The 19,562-nt window shown below is 46.7% G+C and overlaps 1 protein-coding gene across 1 annotated transcript in view; it reads right to left on the bottom strand.

The window, feature by feature from the left end:
* Positions 1-19,562, bottom strand: part of crocc2 (ciliary rootlet coiled-coil, rootletin family member 2) — a gene marked incomplete at its 5' end in the record, with an annotated part of 48,699 nt that overhangs the window by 23,645 nt on the left and 5,492 nt on the right. The window contains 13 exons of the mRNA XM_079505474.1: positions 517-661; positions 1,386-1,568; positions 3,084-3,265; positions 3,749-3,886; positions 3,997-4,086; positions 4,314-4,410; positions 5,298-5,504; positions 6,097-6,203; positions 6,733-6,877; positions 8,740-8,843; positions 9,646-9,729; positions 10,167-10,334; positions 16,858-17,015. Coding sequence (XP_079361600.1) covers positions 517-661; positions 1,386-1,568; positions 3,084-3,265; positions 3,749-3,886; positions 3,997-4,086; positions 4,314-4,410; positions 5,298-5,504; positions 6,097-6,203; positions 6,733-6,877; positions 8,740-8,843; positions 9,646-9,729; positions 10,167-10,334; positions 16,858-17,015 — 1,808 coding nt within the window. The remainder of the gene's footprint in view (positions 1-516; positions 662-1,385; positions 1,569-3,083; positions 3,266-3,748; positions 3,887-3,996; positions 4,087-4,313; positions 4,411-5,297; positions 5,505-6,096; positions 6,204-6,732; positions 6,878-8,739; positions 8,844-9,645; positions 9,730-10,166; positions 10,335-16,857; positions 17,016-19,562) is intronic.

Raw genomic sequence — 19,562 nt, 5'->3', positions numbered from 1 at the left:
GTACCTTACTGAGAGACAGGGCCAGGTGTAGTGTACCTTACTGAGAGCCAGGGCCAGGTGTAGTGTACCTTGTTGAGAGCCAGGGCCAGGTGTAGTGTACCTTACTGAGAGCCAGGGCCAGGTGTAGTGTACCTTGCTGAGAGCCAGGGCCAGGTGTAGTGTACCTTGTTGAGAGCCAGGGCCAGGTGTAGTGTACCTTACTGAGAGCCAGGGCCAGGTGTAGTGTACCTTGCTGAGAGCCAGGGCCAGGTGTAGTGTACCTTGTTGAGAGCCAGGGCCAGGTGTAGTGTACCTTGCTGAGAGCCAGGGCCAGGTGCAGTGTACCTTGCTGAGAGCCAGGGCCAGGTGTAGTGTACCTTGTTGAGGGCCAGGGCCAGGTGTAGTGTACCTTGCTGAGAGCCAGGGCCAGGTGTAGTGTACCTTGCTGAGAGCCAGGGCCAGGTGTAGTGTACCTTGTTGAGGGCCAGGGCCAGGTGTAGTGTACCTTGCTGAGAGCCAGGGCCAGGTGTAGTGTACCTTATTGAGGGCCATGGCCAGGCTGGCCTTGTCATCTTCCAGCAGCTCCTTCTGCAGGGTGAGCTGACTCACAGCCTCCTTCAGCTTCACCAGCTCCCTGCGCACATCAGAGTGTTTCCCCTCCAGCTGCTCCAGACTCCTATCACTGAAACACGCACGCACGCGCACGCGCACGCGCACACGCACACGCACACGCACACGCACACACACACACACACACACACACACACACACACACAAGCACACAAGCACATAAACACAAAGCACAAACTGTAGATTATTTATATGAACAGTCCCTTAACAGTAATCTATTTCCACTTTGAGAGATTGGAGATGCCAAAGGCCAGAACACTACCGAGTTTCTTTTGTGCTGCGTTGCATGCCCTGCTCTCATTCTCTGCTAATCACATTTACTGTATGACTATGTAGCAAGGAAAACCTCACGAGAGAGAGAGAGAGAGAGAGAGAGTTAGGGTTTATCTTATGCCTTATTTATACTTGCTGGTCTAAGTTCACAACGGCAACGGATGAGCTGGTGGTAGATCAGCTATTTTCGGCTATAGGATTTTGATGGATTGAGTGAATACTTTATTAGTCAAAAAATGTTTAACAGCACGGAGGTACAGTAAGACATTTAAATATAACAAAAAAGTTCTGGGGACTCCTGGGTACTTGTTTATTCATTATCATATTAGGGTTAAAAATGCCTTTTTTGTGTGTAAAAATGGCATTCGTAAAATGTTGATCCAAGTACAGTATTACAAATGTGTGTGTGTGCGTGCGTGTGCGTGCGTGCGTGTGTGCATGTGAGCGAATGTGTGCATGTGAGCGAATGTGTGCGTGCGTGCGGTGTGTGTGCTTGACTGCACCCTCTCTGAGCCTCTGTGCGCTGCCGTGCCAGCTGCCTCTCCAGGTCGTCCCTCTGCTGCCTGAGGAGGTCCCTCTGTCTCTGGAGCTCCAGCAACGAGCCCCGCAGCACCTCCAGCTCTGCATGCTGGGAGTCCACCTCCTCCTGGAGGCCCGCCAGGAGCTTCTCCACACCCACCTTCTCACTGCCACAGACAGGCAGGCAGGCAGACAGACAGGCAGGCAGGCAGGCAGACAGGCAGACAGACAGACAGACAGACAGACAGACAGACAGACAGACAGACAGACAGACAGAGCGTGAGAAAGACAAAGTCGACCTCCGTGTTTCCATATTACAGTAATCATCCTCTTCTTCATAATGCATGATGGTTGGTTGAAAAAGAATGCAAAGCACATTTTACTTTAAATGAATACTACTGAAAAGTATATTTTATGCAAACTGTGTGTTTTTCATTATGGTTTATTTTCGGCACGGTGCTTGTATGTCGTCCCAGTGTATATTTGTAAACACTGGACCGTGTATATAGGGTAAGGGACTTTACTGTTTATGTACAGATTACACTAGCGGAACAGAGCCACGGCACACAAGTCATACCTTTTGGATGAGAAATATACTATTGTATTTTATGGGATTGCGTGATTGGTTTTGTTAATGCTTTGATGTGATAGTCTGTGTGAAGATTAGAATGACCCGGCGGGATCAAGATTTCTGAATGGAAACCAATCAGTTCATTCATAATCATGCCATGGTACTCATCACAGCAAAGGCCTGAACAAAAACTAGTCCAGATCTAAACTTCTGGGAACTCAGATTAGTCCAGATCTGTCTTGTACACAAACCCTCAGTGTTCATTTATCCTCATGCAACTAGAGCAGTGGTTCACAAACCTTTTAGCTCAAGACCCAAAAGAGAAATTAGATGTATGCCCAGGACCCAAACTAGTGTTAATAGCAGATCTACAAGCTCACCACGCGACGCTTCGTGTCGGGTGGTGAGCTTGTAGATCGAGTATTTTCACAATTCTTAAACATTTTGTTTTCTAATTTATGGAATTTCTTTGATTTTTATTACATTTTTTGATGAAACAACTGAACAAATCATTCAAAAACGAATTTTGTTTTTGATTCATGAAAATCTTATAAATAGAAAATATGTCCACAACCCCCACAAATGGGTCCATGAACCAACAGTCTTCTATACACACACCGCTCAGTGTTCATTCATCCTGGTGTAAGTATACAAATTGGTTACATTGGTATAATATAGTGAAATGAACAGCAGGTGTCCAGTATGCGAGTTTTTTATTCCTATGATGGGAGGGAATTTGGAGCGCTGTGATTGGTTGTCAGTGGAGTAGGAAGCGCTGGGCTGTGTTTTGGACCACACACAAGTGTTTATGCCTACTAGTACTCTATGACTAGTACTAACCCTATCTCTAACTCTAACCTAAACATAACCGCAAGCAGGGGAGCAACGCACCCCTCACCAACCTTAATCCAAAAACTATTAACGTACCCCTCACCAACCTTAATCCAAAAACTATTAAAAAATCCGCGGTAGTAAAAGAGTGGTAAAACGAGCGCTCCTAAACCTGAGCTATCCTAGGAATAAAAAACTAACGTCCAGTATACCTGGAGAGGCGCTCCAAGGAGGAGCGATATACTCTCAGAGTGAAATGAACAGCAGATGTCCAGTATACCTGGAGAGGCGCTCCAAGGAGGAGCGATATCTGCTGCTCTCCTGGAGACTCTCCTCCAGGGCTTTCCTCTGCAGCTCCTGGATGCGGCGCTCCAGCTCCCTCCTCTCCTCCTCCCGCTCCTGCAGGTGGCTGCGCAGCGTGTCCGCCTGCTCCAGGGCCGCGTCCAGGCGGCTGCGCAGGTCCTGCATTATGGAGGTTGATTGGTTTGGTTTGTTGCCGTTATAGCTTACAGTTTGCCCATCCGTGTATAGCTTATCTGAACACATTCTGGACAGGATAATTCCTATCCTATACATTTTCCTGTAGTCCTTTTCAGCTGAGACCCAAAACATAACTTTGGTGTCTCCCCATCAGGACCCTTACAAAAAGATGAATTATGAATTAACCACTTAAAGTAGTATTGAACAGTGAAAAGAGGGTTGCAAGCTTGTAGATCTGCTATTTTGTATGGTTTATTTATTTATGTATTTATTTGTATTTTTCTTTTTTTTGGGGGGGGGGGGGGGTTCTAAAAATGTATAAATAGAAACATATAATAAATAGAAACATATTGAACGAAATGCAAAGAAATTAATATTTATTCGCGACCAATAAAAATGGCTCCACAACCCCAAAATGGGTCCTGTCCTGAGACTCCCGACCAATGGTTTGACTGTGTGTCACACCTGTGTTTGTTTGTGTCGCTGGGAGAGGGCACTCTGTAGGGTCACCACCACACTGTTCCTCTGGGGAGAGCGGCCACAGAGAGGAGAAGACATGGACGTGGCATCAGAGCCACCGCTGTCACTTTCCTCACCAACCAACTGGACAGAAGGCACATGAAGGGAGAAAGAAAGAACCTCGATTTTCATTATAGGAAAAGAGAAAAACAAAAATAAACAAAAAAAAAGCCTGTGCATAGTTGTGCTCTGACCTGGTGAACATGACGTAAGACTTGCTGGAGGCCTTGGATGTCCTCGCGGAGGGCATCCATCTCCACCCTGTCCTCCGCTCGGCTCGTCTCCTGTGCAGGAAACCATTGAAGTCAGATAAGCACACATCGAGCACCCATGACATTCGCCAGACCACGGGCCGGCAGACGAGGAAGTCTTGGAGATTATCAAGAAGACTAGGGGTCCAGACTACATCCTCCACCTCCTCTCTCTCTCTCTCTCCCCGGTTTATCCCCCACCCACTACGCCCCCATCCTGCAGCCCCACCCCCGTCCAGCCCCGATCCCCAGGGTCCCACCATCTTGTCCAGGCTGATCTGCATGGTGCCGAGGCTCGCGTCCTTCTCACTGCCCTGGCTGCGGAGGTGCTTCACCATGTCGGTCAGCTCCAGGATCCTGGATACACCACACAAACACACAAACACACAGACGCCCGCGCAGATGCACGCACGCATGCACACAGTGCCGTTACACACAAGCCCATATATAACACATACAAACACGCGCAAAAGAGGAGACCATCAATGCTATCATATTCTCTGCAGAACTCACTAAGATACCAACAAGATCATAGTTGACATTTGATAAGATCAAAAGCTAACTGCAGTCTAATGCACAAAGGCCACTTGTCAGTAGTTTTGATATTCTCAAGCTCCTCTGGCTAAAGAGCACAGGAGATGATACAACAGGGAACGCTTTGTCTTTTTCGCCTCTACATTAATCTCACAGTTGTGCTTCACATAAGAATGTCCCTGTTGTGTGCACCTCCACTGATCAAAGTCGAATTGGAAGAGATCGGGGAGGTGTGCGTGTGTGGCAGGCGGTGGGGATCCATTTTGCTGCAGATCAAATTCGGCTCCCGTGTCAATCATGGAAGGGCTGCGAATGCTGCCGTTGATCACAGAATTGTATGACCTTCTGCACAAACATTACAAGTAATGTTTCCTATGCTCTTTCATGTCTTGCATGCTCCTTCATGATCGGCAAGCAACGACCCAAACATCTGCTAAGTAAGACTCTAGAACCCTTGAAAAGAGAGAGAGAGAGAGAGAGAGAGAGAGAGAGAGAGAGAGAGAGAGAGACAGAGACAGAGACAGAGACAGAGACAGAGACAGAGACAGAGACTGAGACTGAGACTGAGACTGAGACTGAGACTGAGACTGAGACAGAGACAGAGACAGAGACAGAGACAGAGACAGAGACAGAGACAGAACACAACACAACACAACACAACACAACACAACACAAAACACAGGAAGTAAGCTCCTGGTGAACTCCTGTACCTGGAGTTGAGCTCTACTTTCTCTGCCTCCCAGCGTCCCTGCAGCTGCATGGCTTCCTTTAGCTTGTCCTTCAGCTGTCTCTCCAGCACGGGCACCTCCACGCCACTGGAGGCACTCTGCTGCGTCGCTGCGGCCTCCAGGCTCACGCAGGCCACATGCAGCTGGCGGCCGGCGGTGACGCACTCCCCACGCATGTCGGAGAGTGTCCTACGGACGAGAGACACGACGCGTGTGGCGTCAACATTTTAGGGAGGGGGGGCTGGGGGGCACGACACTACTCGTCAAAGATCTGAAGGGGTAAAGGAAGCAGACCTTCTGTTTTTTGTTCGTACATTTGTGAGCCATCAGTCTAATTAGAAAGCAGTCTGTTTGTATTTGAACAAAACGGATGCCTGTAGCGATTAAGCTCCAGGGCTGTGGCTCACTTTGAACTCGTCTCCTGAGCGACTTAAGAGCCTCCGACGTGATCGTGGCTGTCCATGAACTGAGTAATCTCTATTATTGCAAATTACCCCGTAGTGCCGCTCACCGCGGCTCGGTATGACATAAGCCAAGTCCTATAGGGTTCAGCTCGCTTCTGATGGATGACTCCAAGAGCGAGCAGAGGCACCTTAAACCATCTGTCCCTCGGTGAAGTAACAATGAGCAGGGGAGCAGGCAACCCCCTCCAACCCCCCTCACTTTGATCCCCTGGCTGGGATGGATGGCTGTGGTTGGAGGGTTGAGGGTTAGGGGAGGGGGGTATAGCTGTGGAATCCTGAGTTTCAGGAGGGGATTCTGGCTGTGTGCCCGTCCTCACCTGTCAGTGAAAGTCCTTAGCTGGGTGAAAGTGCTCCGCAGGGAGGCGGCCTGGCGCCACAACGCTCTGACGCGGGCCTGCTCGCGACCCAGCCGGGAGGAGCACGTCTGGAGGGGGAGACAAGGCGACAAGGAGACGTGAGGAGACTGGAGGGTAGCTGGTGATGGCTTTCATGGGTGATGCTCAACATCTACAGTAAGTGCACTACAGTATAGATCTCGCGTGATCCCATGTGATCCCAAACAAGATACAACGTCGACACTTGTGGACACACTGGAAACGCATACAAACAACTGGCTTTTCCTGTATCAACAATTGAGGCCCGTTTACAGCATGGACGCCAGATTGTTTGTGCTGTGCTAAAAGAAAGAAAGAAAGAATTTCCCCCCTTCTTTCAGCGATTGGAATGTTTTCACAGGAAACATCAGCTCAAAAATCATAGCAATGAAATTAAGGAGAAAAAATAAAAAACAAAAACGAATGAGGGCGAATTGACAAAACAGGGCTATGAATGGAATTCCTACCCCATGTGAACTCAGTGGGGGTTTAATTGTGCAATCTTTCCGTGGAGAGGAGAGGAGAGGAGAGGAGAGGAGAGGAGAGGAGAGGAGAGGAGAGGAGAGGGAACCAGCTCACCTCCTGCTCTCTGCGCAGACGGCTGTCCTTCAGCTCAGCGTCCTCGAGGGCCTTCCTCAGGCTCGCTGTGAGGCCCTGGTTGGCTACGCCTGCTCGCCCCAGCTGTTCCCTGAGCATGGAGTTGACCTGGCTGAGGTCAGCGCACCTGGGGAAAAGAGCGGCCTCGTTATCCAGTTGCCAATAGGCACAAGACCCTCACCTGCCAAACGCTGTGTTGTACCTGGCCTCCTCCACTTCCTCTTCCTCCCTGGCCACGCTGACTCAGTGGTGGACAGTAAAAAAGTAATTACCAAGTATTTATTTGAGTGCTGTAGTTAAGTACATTTAAGAGTCTGTACTTTACTTGAGTATTTGTATTAGTGGATAACCACTTACACTGCCCTTCATTTAGATCACCTATTTTTCACTGAATGTTCGCTGAGGCTTCTGTGTTTTACAACATTTTGATAAATGTTCAGTTACCACCCAGCCACAATCTGTTCACGTCACTTTTGACACCACTACAAGTACAATAAGCTCTAATGAAATATTAAAAAGAAAATGTACTTATTTAATTAATGTAATTTGTACACATAAATACTGAAGTATTCTTTTGAAAGTACCTTTGAATACTTCACATAATATTAATACGATTATAATTTACATAATATAATTTGAGAGAGAAACATTTACTTGAAGTTGAAGAATATATGACCAAGAGTATATAGACTCAAGTACTGCAGGGTTGAGTACCAGCAGCCAGTAGGCATAAGATAACCTGCCAAACGCTATTGTAACTTCCCCCCCAAGCCCCCCAGCACCCCCCTCCCTTTCCTCTTCCTCCCCAGCCACCCTGACTCCATCATTCGTGTGGCCGCTGTGGCCCTCCTACATTTATGGCCCCATAATCCCAGCTTTAGATCCACCCTCGCCAGCCACGCTCGCAGTGAGTGAACATGTGTGACAGTTTTATAAAGTCTGTGTCAACTCGCTCCTAATTTCAAACAGATTTGCTTGTAAGAGTCATTTGCAAAAATGTTTACATCACTCTCACGCTCCGCACACACCCTGTCACAGCGGAGCGTGCCAGCTCCCTCCATGTTCAGCTATCTGTTTGAGAGAGAGCCAAACCAGTGTTTGCGTGTATGACACTGTGGTTAGAGGGAAACGAGAAGAAAGGAAGGGAGGATGGGAGGGGGTGCGTTTCCCAGAATACATGAGCAACAGGTAACTAGGTTCAGAGTGTTGCCGACTCTGTTCCCCGTGTGGCGAGCGACTCCCAGGCAGTAGGAGTGACCGGGGCCTTGGCGCGCACATTGGTTTCTGCCCATAACCGTTTCAATTAGAGCTCTGCAACGCCATAAATCACGGGGCTTTAAAAGCTGGCATCAGGTGTGGAGGTCGGCCCCCGCTCAGTGTGAGGCATCATTAAAGTGTCTTGGTGGAGGCAGCCAACCGCCGGTCTCACTAATTAACTCTGACAAATTGGATGCTGACATTATCTACCAAGGCCAGGGTTCGGCGTTCCCCCAGGTCCTCTCCTTCCAGTCTCCGCATGGAAAACAAAAAAAATACTGTGGAAAAGCCGGGAGAAGTGCTGGGAATGCCTCTGGATTGCACACTTCTCAGAAGCATTTCGGACGGGTTGTTTTTTGCCTCTCAATGAGGAACAGAAAGTTCCTTTTCGAACATGTCGGTGAATTTATTGTTGTTTTTTCGTTGACCACTTAACCCCTATTTTATTCTTTGGCTTTTCAAGTGAAGTAGCCGATCTACAACCTCAGAACGTGTTATATCACATCACGCCACATTGTAGATCATGCAGTTTTTTTTAAATAATTGAGACATTTAGAAAAATCCCCTGCTTGGTATGGGCTGTTCTGATTTCAGGCTCCCTACATTTTAGCATATTTTCTCCATAAACGCCCCTGCACAAAAAGCGCGTGTCGCCAGCGGGTTCTGCAGGAGCTTCGTTATTTTCCCGTGTACCCAGGCTGCCTTCCACTGCCCACGTCACACGGCGCTCACCGCTTCTGTTCCTCCTCCAGGCGAGCCGTCTTGCTCTGAAGCGCCATATTGAGGTCCTGCTCTGTCCTTTGGTGACGCTGGGCCGTGTCCACGTGAGCCTGCAGCTGAACACACAAACAACACCTCCGACTGGCACCGGGCTCACACTTCAGTACACAGCAGCCTTCTCCCTAAATTATTTATTATGCTCGCGCATTTAACAGCCTGACTTGCATTAGCAAACGTGTTAACATAAACTGGGAAAGGAATGAAGTAGTAGATTCAAATGTATAATTTCAAAATGCTAATTTGTTGTCAAAATGCCTTCAGTTGACAGTTATATATGAATGGATAATGGGAATTCAAGCAATTAAGCGTTGCGATTCTACCATCTCTAAAATGCATGAAAGTGCAGTGCATGTTAGGGTGTCAATTAAACACTTAAACCCCATATACAGTACTTACTGTAGTTGAGCGGAGTATAGTGTCCCTATGTTCGATTATCCCCCCGGATTACCCCCCGTCATGTATATTAAATTCACTTTATGCAGATTTACCTGGTGTGGTTTCACCTGAGATGGCTTTTGATAAATGTACACACCTGCATATGATGCTAATGTTCTAAACATCACCTGCTATCTGTATGTATGTATGTATGTATGTATGTATGTATGTATGTATGTATGTATGTATGTATGTATGTATGTATGTATGTATGTATGTATGTATGTATGTATGTATGTATGTATGTATGTATGTATGTATGTATATCTCTTTATAACATAACATTGTATCTCCTCTCCCTTCTCATGGAATACTACAAAATGATGGAGCTTGCACGAAAACACCACCTTTACACCTAACATGTGATGTGACAAATAAATGAAAGCTGAAAAGGTGATGATACAGTCTCCTCCTTTGACTTACCAACAATCGTAGCTTCTCCGACTCTGAGGTCTTCTCCAAGACGTGCTCTTCTAGCTCACCACACCTTTTCTTATACTGAAGAACCTGGTGCCAAAACAAACACGCTGCGTTGTTCTCAACATGAGCAGAGACCTCTGGTCGTCTGGCCACTAGATCAGTGGTTTCCAAACTTTTCAGGTGGAGACCCGAAAGAGAGATTAGACGTTCGCCCGGGACCCAAACTAGTGAAAACAGCAGATCTACAATCACACAACGCGTCGCTTCGCGCCACGTTGTGAGCTTGTAGATCGGCTATTTTCACTAGTTCTTAAACATTTGTTTTCTAATTTATGGAATTTCTTAAACAAACTGTATTTATTCAAGAAATTACTTAAATTTGGTATTATTTCATGAAAGCTTTTTGGGGATTTCTTTGTGGAAAATTATAATAATTAAAAACAAAATGTAGGAAACAAAAAACGAAGGGACCCATGAAAATGTGTTCTCCTGTGCAATGATGTCTGAAACATTGACCTCTATACCTTGGTCTGCAGCTTCTGGACCAGCAGGGCCTGTCTCTGTTGACCTTCCTGGTAGGCCCGCAGTTTGACCCTGTAGGCCCTCTCCTCATTCTGCAGGCGGAGGTGCTCCGCAGATACGCTCTCCTGGTCCGAGTCTCCCGCTGACGGAAACGCCATCATCTGCTCCAGCTGCATACGTTGTTGATAAATCATGTTTAGAGAGTCCTATCATGAACATGTTTTGCATATTATGACCTGCTTTACTATTAACATAAAGGTCAGGTTGGTGCGACTGTTGCCGAGTGGGTAACGGTCCCAGTATACGTGTCAAGGTGTTCACTTAACCCCTGACAAACAGCTCCTCCCCATCAAAGCCTTCTGATCAGCCATCAGCGGGGTGAAGCTGAAAAACAATTCCCTCTCCCCCGGGGACAAGAAAATACTCACCTTTCCTGTAAAATAGATTGTTTAGGTATCACATGGTACATATTTTTGAGGGGCGCCCCTCCTATATACAGCTTTTGTCTCCACACATCTCATATTTGCCATTGACAATGAAAGGAGAAATTAGGTCATATCTGCCTCAAATATGGTGTAACTTTGTGGCAACACAAACAAGAATTGCCATTGACAATGAAGGGAAACTATATGTAGACGAGCAAATCGGCTAACCAATCACATAAATTCAGTTGTTCATGAGTTGATGTATGATGATGTATAATGATAAGAGCGCCCCTCACTTCACACGGTGTGATTTTTATATTCTAGGGTTGTGAAATAAACTAGCCCATTGTTTTGATTTCACAATCCATCAAGGGATTTCATGACGTAATATGACAGTATGAATGACAACAGTAAGTATCAATGAAGTGAAGTGCCATTATGAAATACCGTAGTTCTCTTCTCAATGATCACAGCAAATTCCATGTGTGAAAACACACATGTCTTGAGTTGTAAGTCATTCAGTCACTCTTTGGAATAGTTCTCATAGTAGGACCAGCCTATAATGGTGTGAAATGGTGGTCTGCTGTGATTTATCCTGTCGAAAAGACATCACAACATTTTCGTAGTATTGTCCATTACATACAGTACAAACTCCTGAGTGTTTATTCAACACAGAGAAAGTAAACATGGACCCTTACATTGAACTGATAGTGTAATAATGTCTAAACACTTTAACTCCTCCCCTTGGAAATACTGATCCATTCTTACATTGAGTTAAATGAATGCTCATGATACAGTCAATGACTGTCAAATACATCTGGTACATCTTTTCATATTGAAAATATCGTGAATTCATCTTGTATAAATCTTCGCCTATTATGATATTCATAGCATAGGGATGCCAGGATGGTTAATGAAGCAATGTTACACAAGAGAGTGTTTTACCATCATTAATGTCACGCCTGCGTTGCTGCAGGAACGTTCCGGTAGGTGAGTTCTGTAAGCAGCACGGCCCTTGAGTGTAATATTGCATTTATACAACCCACGTCAACCAAATGTCATTATAACTAAGATATTTGCTAAAAACATCACAATGTTTTAATGACAAATGTAGCCACTATGACCGAAAATGTCCCTAAAAAAACCCAAGCCTATCAACCCTCTCTGGGAGAGCAGCGAGACTCGGCATAGCTGATTTTTATGTTTTGATTAGGTGTTCCATCATGTTCCCAAAACAAACTGGTCAGGCTCCTACTTGGCCTCACCCCCCGAACCCACCTCACCCCTGCCCACTTTGACAGGCTGGAATGGCTTAGGGTCAACAACAGAGTACAGCCTCTTGCAATGGGTCTGGTCCACAAGATTCGATACACCACCAACATACCCATGTACCTGTCTTACATACTTCCTTAATGTTAATGAAGTCCACACCCACAACACCAGAGGGAGTGCAACGAACCATGTACAACCCAGATTCGGCACAAACAAGGGACTAAATTATTTTCGCTCCTATGCCACCAAAATGTGGAACGCCCTACCAACAGTCATTAAGACATGCGAATCCCTTGACTCCTTCAAAACCGCTCTCAAAGGGCACCTACGGACGGCTGCAATTCGAAACTGGCCCCCGTAAAATCTGAATCCCCCCCCCCCACCGCCCTCCACCCCCTTTTTCCCCGCACTGTATATGTTTATTTTCCCTTTTTACCTCCTTTATGATGAATTCCTGTTCTGTTCTTTGTCTATATAGAAGTGTCTATTTGTACGTCTCTAAATGTTTTGATGAATTGAACATGGTGGACCCTCTTGTAAACAAGTGTAATGCTTAATTGGGTCGTCCACTCACAGTTAACAGTCTTTGTATTGAGTTTGTGCTTGAAATGTACTGTAATTCTGCAAACTGTTAATACATATTTCAATCAATCAATCAATCAATCAATCAATCGTTTGAAGCACGGCTAGATGGCTATTTCAACCAATCGAAACGACCTGTTGTATAATTTGTTATATCTGCCTGTGCAATTTCTGTTTATTGACCCCTAACCCCTCCTATATCCAGCTTTGAGGGTTTGTGCACACACAAACATTGTGTTAACACAAACATTGAATGTCATTGACTTTGAATGGCCATCTTTGAGTTTGTGTGTAAACACAAACATTGTGTAAACACAAACATTGAAGATGAAAGTGAGGACGCAGATTGTGATGTGAATGAGATGATGTATGATGATGTATGATGATAAGAGCGCCCCTCACCTCACACGTGTGTGATTTTTATGAATATATCAAAAACACAATTGACCGACCCGGGCCGCTGGCCTAGCAGTCCGGGCACCTAGGCTACAATGTAGCCTGACAGCGAGTTGCGGGTTTGAGTCCCAATCCTGATGACCTTTGCTGCGTGTCACTCCCCATCTCTCTCTCCCCATTTCCTGTCAGCCTGGTACTTTCCTATCTATAATAAAGGCATAAAAGCCCTCCAAAAAAATCTTAATAAATAAATAAACACCAAGTGAACCTTAAATGATTCTAATTGAGTCAGCCCTTACGTTTTGACCTCATCCACAACTGACACCATATTCCTATGGAACCATTCATACTGTAGATCTGCTATTTTCGTATTCACCTATTTTCACTGAATGTTTGCCTATTACGTACAGTACTGTATGTCATTCCCAGACCCAGAATAGGGACGCCAGGGTTCATGTGGTTAAGGTGTGTATACTAGTATGTTTTCAATACTGTCTCGTGTGAACCCAAATGCCCTTACAAGAACAGAAAGCCCAGAAACTTGGTCACTCGTGTGAACCTTTTGGCGAATCTTGTTATAGGAGATTGTTATTTTGGACGGAGCACAGGCAGTGCTTAGATGTACGGTTCCGGTTATGGGTTAGGGTTTAGGGAACAAAATCTAAGTATAAGGAATGTCCACACAAGCAGAAAAACACAGGGAGGTTTGCGTGAGGTGTGTGTGCGTGCGTGTCTGTGTGTGTGTGTGTGTGTGTGTGTGTGTGTGTGTGTGTGTGTGTGTGTGTGTGTGTGTGTGTGTCTCAGTGCGTGCATGCACGCGTGCATCCGTTGTTTGTGTTTACGTGTGTGTGCATGCTGGAACTACTGTAAAGAGACTCCACACCACAAATGCATCTAAACACAGCGACGTACAAAGCGACTGGTCTTTCTCATCCTGGAATCCCATCCACTCTATCTGAGATCCAATTGTCCTGTAACCTCTCAACCTCACACAACCTACACTCCCTCTGCACCACCCACTCTCCATCCTGGTGCCAGACACCCTGTCCTCGCTAACACAAACCACATGGCCCCAGAGCGCTGCAATGCACTGCGTGCCTCCAACTACTCCTGCCGACTTCTCATTTAAAACAGAGGGGAGATAGAGAGAGAGAGAGAGGGAGAGAGAGAGGGATGGAAGGAGAGAGTGTACAGGAGCCCCCCCTTCCCGAAACACACTCCAAACCACCACCCAAGCCCCTTCAAATCAAGCGGACCCCTCCCGCTCCTCTCCCCATGTACCTCATCTCTTCTCTGGGTGCTTAATCGCTCCAGCAGGCACAGAGGAGCGCCAGGACAATAGTCTCAGTGTTCAACACGGGACCCCACCGTTATTAACACATTTTCAAATAGTCGTGTCAGATTTTTATGCTACAAGCTACTAAAAAATAAAGTTTGGCTCTGTGCTTGTCTTATGAGTGATATTTTGTTGTCTGAGGGTCCACAGAACACGAAACGCTTTCTTTCACTGCCCATTGTTGAGGTGACAGCTTTAGGGACGGAGCACAGGGAGGAACAGCATGGGCGGAGGGCTTTACAACACACGCAACAACAACAGCAGCTGTGTTTAAAGGGACTTCTGGACACAGCTGCGCGTGGAGCATTATTATGCATCTTTTCGAGTATTTTTGGCCAACTACTTTTGGCAGCAATTACAATGTGTTGTAGCCAAGCGGCTGATTTTCAAACGCACCTTGAACACATAGTGGCTCATTAGAATGCCTTGCGGTAAACATGCATTCTCCACCTTCTAGAGGCAGCTTATGGTGCAACACTGAGTTGTTTTGATTTACCAAGGGGTTATACTGTACTGTAAACTGATAATTAGAATAATAAGTTTAATAGAATAATACGTTTTTCTAGAACAAGCCAGAAGGTACAGTATATGCTTGTGTGTTGTGCCCTTCAAATTATACGCAGAAACCTATCGACCAGCCCTAAATTATCTCCACTACTTTGTCATTTGACACCAATAAGGCTTTCGGATCTAAGAGGGAGTCGTTCAAACCAGTGATTCTCAAAATGGTGTCCGGGGACCACCAAGAGTCTTTGAGGTGGTTCCAGGGGGTCCCAAGCTATGTTATTAATAGGAACCAAATGGTTAATTACAGGTCTGTAGCTCAGAGAGTTATGGGTGTCCGTGGGCGTTTAATGCATATTAAACCGGGTTCCCTGAAATGAAAAGGTTTGAGAACCATTGGTCCAAAACAACACCTCCATAAAAGGCAGCCTATCTGGACCAGAGATATGGCTGTTGTCTTGGTATCTCCGCCAGGCCGAGAGGCTTGGAGACAGATATTATCTACATGTGTGTGTGTGTGTGTGTGTGTGTGTGTGTGTGTGTGTGTGTGTGTGTGTGTGTGTGTGTGTGTGTGTGTGTGTGTGTGTGAGTGCATGCGTGCGTGTGTGTATGCGCACGAGTGATGGGAAAATGTTCATGCGTGCTCCCAATAGGCCAAGGAGGACATTCTACTCCTAATTTTTGAAATACGTTTTCATATATCATGAACGCAACATCCAATCATCTCCAAATTGGAACACAACGAAGGGGCCTGTATGGAACGCACCGCCAAAAGCACTGCCACTTCTGTTCATATAGAGGGCACCACAAATGTGAAAAGTTGCACCGTACAGTACCGGTATGTCATAGACTGCTGCAACCCACGATTTACACAGCCCTGACTATAGGCAACCCAACCTGGCGGGGATATATGCCCTTTTCTAGTTTGTCATGTTTTTAACCACCGCCACTGTCAACTGGAATCCCTCTTTTAGGCATGTCATGGGTAAACATTTTTAAAAATCCTCAAAATATTTGCATGTTCTCCCTGTCTCCCCTAGGGTAGCTACCCTCTGGTACCCTCCTGGTCTCTACTGCCTTTAAAGTAGGCCATGAGCGACCAACGAGTGTGGGATTTTGCTGGATGAACAGGATCAGATAACGCACACAGCACACAACAACGCACGAAAACCCCACTCCTCTCCTTTACATCTGGAAGGACACTGCTGGTTACATCAAGTTGTCCTGCAGGCACAGTGACACAGTCTCCAGGTATTTGGTGGATGCATGTTGCTGTTGTGACTTGTGACATGCACGTGTCAAAGTCGCTCCACCAGCGACCGCTACCGCTGCAGAATGCACCCCTTCTCTGTTGCACTCAGTGACCAGGTGACCCCGATGACCCCTGAGGGGTCCCTGCCCCCATGTGAGGGGGGAGGGGGCCATATTTGCTCTTTTTTTTCATACCGTACATAGCTGCAGTGTGCGGGCTCTCTGCCAGCGGGCCCCGCCTGCACACGCACGCACGCACGAGCACACACACACACACACACACACACACACACACACACACACACACACACACACACACACACACACACACACACACACACACACACACACACACACACACACACACACACACACACACACACACACACACACACACCACAAAGAGGAGGCTTTTCTTTTTTTTTTCTTGTGTTTCCTTCTCCCCAGTCAGCTGTAAAGCAGGAGGCTGAGAGGGGGCTGCTCTGGATTAGCCATGCTCCATGGAGGAAGCTCCCAAGAGGGCGCCATAACGGTCTGTTGTGGACTAAAGCCCCCCCAACCCAAATCCCCCACCTCCCCCACGCACCCCTTTTACTGAACTCCCCCTCACCATCGTCTCCACCCTCACTCTGCTCGCATCGTTAAATCTCATCATCACCCCCCCTCCCCTCCCCGCCCCCCCACACACACCACAGAGAGAGCTTGAACTCATTGTCCTGCACAACACACACACACGCACACGCACACACACACACACACACACACACACACACACACACACACACACACACACACACACACACACACACACACACACACACACACACACACACACACACACACCCACTGTAGTACACAGTACAAGAGAGAAGCGAGTCAAGCCCTCCATCCAACCCCACCTTCCTCTGCCCCACCTTAGGGGCTTACGGGGACCTGGGAGTGTGCGCACTGCGCGGCCCCTCTGTATTTACGATCTGCCTCGGCGTGCGGCCGCTTTTGGAGAGCAACCCCCTGAAGCGGGCCGAGCCCCGAGCCCTGAGCCCCAAACCCCGGCCCGACAAGCTCTTTTGAGGTCGCCATGCTGCCTGCCATTTTGCAATAACGGTCAACACGCAATTTATACAAAAACTGCCTTCCTGTCGTGGGGTGTTTTATGTCTCCATATGGCTGTTACAGTGCTTTTTTCCTCTTCTTTTCACCCCTCCCTCCCCAAATATCTGTTTCTTGAAGTCCTGCTTATGTTTCAGATGTTAAAGGCCTTTTTCAAATGTGTTTTGAATTAGCTGTTTTATATTGCTTGATATTTATGATTTGTGCCACTCCTTGCATTGTCTCATTTGATAAATATTTCAAACAACATCAAGGGATATTGTTGCTTTGAATCATCTGCCAACAAGCAACAAGAGAATCATTTTCAAGGCCTCTCTGTGAAGGGTTTTTGTGCCTGGGCCAAAGTTTACTGCCATGTTCATGTGGTAGGATCCAAATCCAATCCATTTGGGTTTCCGAGTTATCATTGCGGTGCTCTGTTAATGACATAATGTCACAACAGTTTGGGTTTTGATTGTTCATCCATCCATCTTACCCTTCAGCTGGATTCTGCGGAGCGGCTTTCATGTCGCGTCCCCGAGCTCCGAAGCTGATTCACTCCACACCTACAGGTCTGTATGCCATGTTGCTGTGACTCAATAGGCTTTGAGCTACGCAGAGAAATGATTCCAGGTTTAACCAGAGCGAAATCCACTCTGAGTACTCTCTCTCTCTCTCTCTCTCTCTCTCTCTCTCTCTCTCTCTCTCTCTCTCTCTCTCTCTCTCTCTCTCTCTCTCCCTTACCCAGGGCAACATCTGGCCATGTGTGCACAGTCCAGCCAGCATCTGAAGGGTTACAGCTGCAATCGTTTTCCCTGGCTTGGCCTGGACCCAGAGGCTTAATAAAGGGAATTAATGGAGTGCACTATCTGTCAGATTCCTAAACACAGCTGGAGCGGATGTGCAAAACCCCCACCCCCCCTATTCTGCCCAAAACTTACTATCCTACTTCAACAACTAACCCACTCCCCCCTTTCCCCTCCCATAACCCCCGGAGCGCTTGTTCTGTGAAAGAGCCCCAGCTGATTGTGAAAGCTGTTTATGTATCGTCACTGAGGGTGATTACACAACGTGGGATAACAAACAAGGGGGACGGAGGGAGGGGGGTGGGTTGGCGGGTTTGACTGTGCGAGTGTGTGCTGGCATTCTGCACAGTTTGTTGTTACGAGGGCGGCCCGCTGGGCCAGAGGGCACATGGAGCGCTCTAGCATACGGCATACAGTGTGATGTGTGAATGTGTCCAGGCTGACACCTACTGCGTGCTCCCAGGATGAAGGCTGGCCCTCTCACACTAAAAACAACACCTCCGGCTAAAGAACAACGCAGCGTATTAAAAAATAAAACTGCAGTACACGCATCCTGTCCGCTCAAGAATTTGTTTCTGAACCACCACCGCCGAGTAGGGAAGGATTTAAAAAAAAGCCAAAAAAACATATGTTTGATGTTCAGAATTTTAAAAGAAGGTAACATGAGTAGTCTAATGTCAAACGTTGCAAAGGTTTAATGGAGTACTTTCATCAAGCACACTGCACTGGGATGGCCTTTTTCTGCATATTTTCTCTGGAGGGGGTCGGTGAATTTTACAGTTCCGTGACAGCTGAGTGGGCCCGAGTCTCTGGCAGGGTTCCATTAGAAATGCGCCATAGATGTATGGCTTTATGCAGGCAGGAAAAACAAACTGGAAACTGAGCAGGGGCGGGTGAAGGGGATAGTAACACAATCTCTAAAAACAGACTTTATCTGCCCCAACTATGTTTGACAGGGCCCTTGTGCACAAAATAATACCCAGAGGACTCCACATCCCAGAGGGCCCTGACAAACCGTGGTGGAAGCACTCAGATTATTTTTTACTTAAGTAAAAGTAGCAGTACCACAATATAGAGATACTCTTTACTTGAGTGAAGGTATAAATAATAGTATTATACAGTACATTTTTAAAAATGTATCAAAAGTGGTTTATGTGTGTTTTGTAATAATAATCAAAATCGTTTTTGAAACTATGATTAAGTTTTTAAATAATTGTACAATATTTGCCTCTGAGATGTAATGAGTAGAAGTATGAAATATTGGAATAAAGTAAAAGTAACTCAAAGTTGTACTTAAGTAATTGTACTTAGTTCCACCATGTCAGGGTGAGGGCATCTACCCCTCACCCTGACATGGTGTAACTAGGTACATTTACTTCGAGCTGCCCTGCCAAACAGTCTCCAGTAGTCCTCCCTCTGCAAAGACTTTATCTTTGTCTGACTCGCTGCCACACTGCGGTGCATAGTGCAGCCAATCATAGAGCATTCAGGCAGTAGGATATGCATGTGTATGCCTGAGAAAATGCACACTGGCGGTGCTCCAAAAGCAACACGGAGGGCTCAGAATTCACCCCCTACCCCCCCACGACTTGTTCCTTAACCCCCCAGAGACCATCCAGCTCTGCAAAATTGGGTCAAGGTTTATCCCGGTTCACCGGCAATTTTCTAGGGGTCACCAGAGATCCCAGCGAGGGACTCAACAGCAACACAGAGCAAGGCTTTTAGAAACCTGCTGAG

The sequence above is a fragment of the Electrona antarctica genome (assembly GCF_951216825.1).
Source record: "Electrona antarctica genome assembly, chromosome: 7".
Lineage (NCBI taxonomy): Eukaryota > Metazoa > Chordata > Actinopteri > Myctophiformes > Myctophidae > Electrona > Electrona antarctica.
Note: the sequence above shows the minus strand (reverse complement) of the source record. Positions and strands in the feature narration are given on the sequence as shown.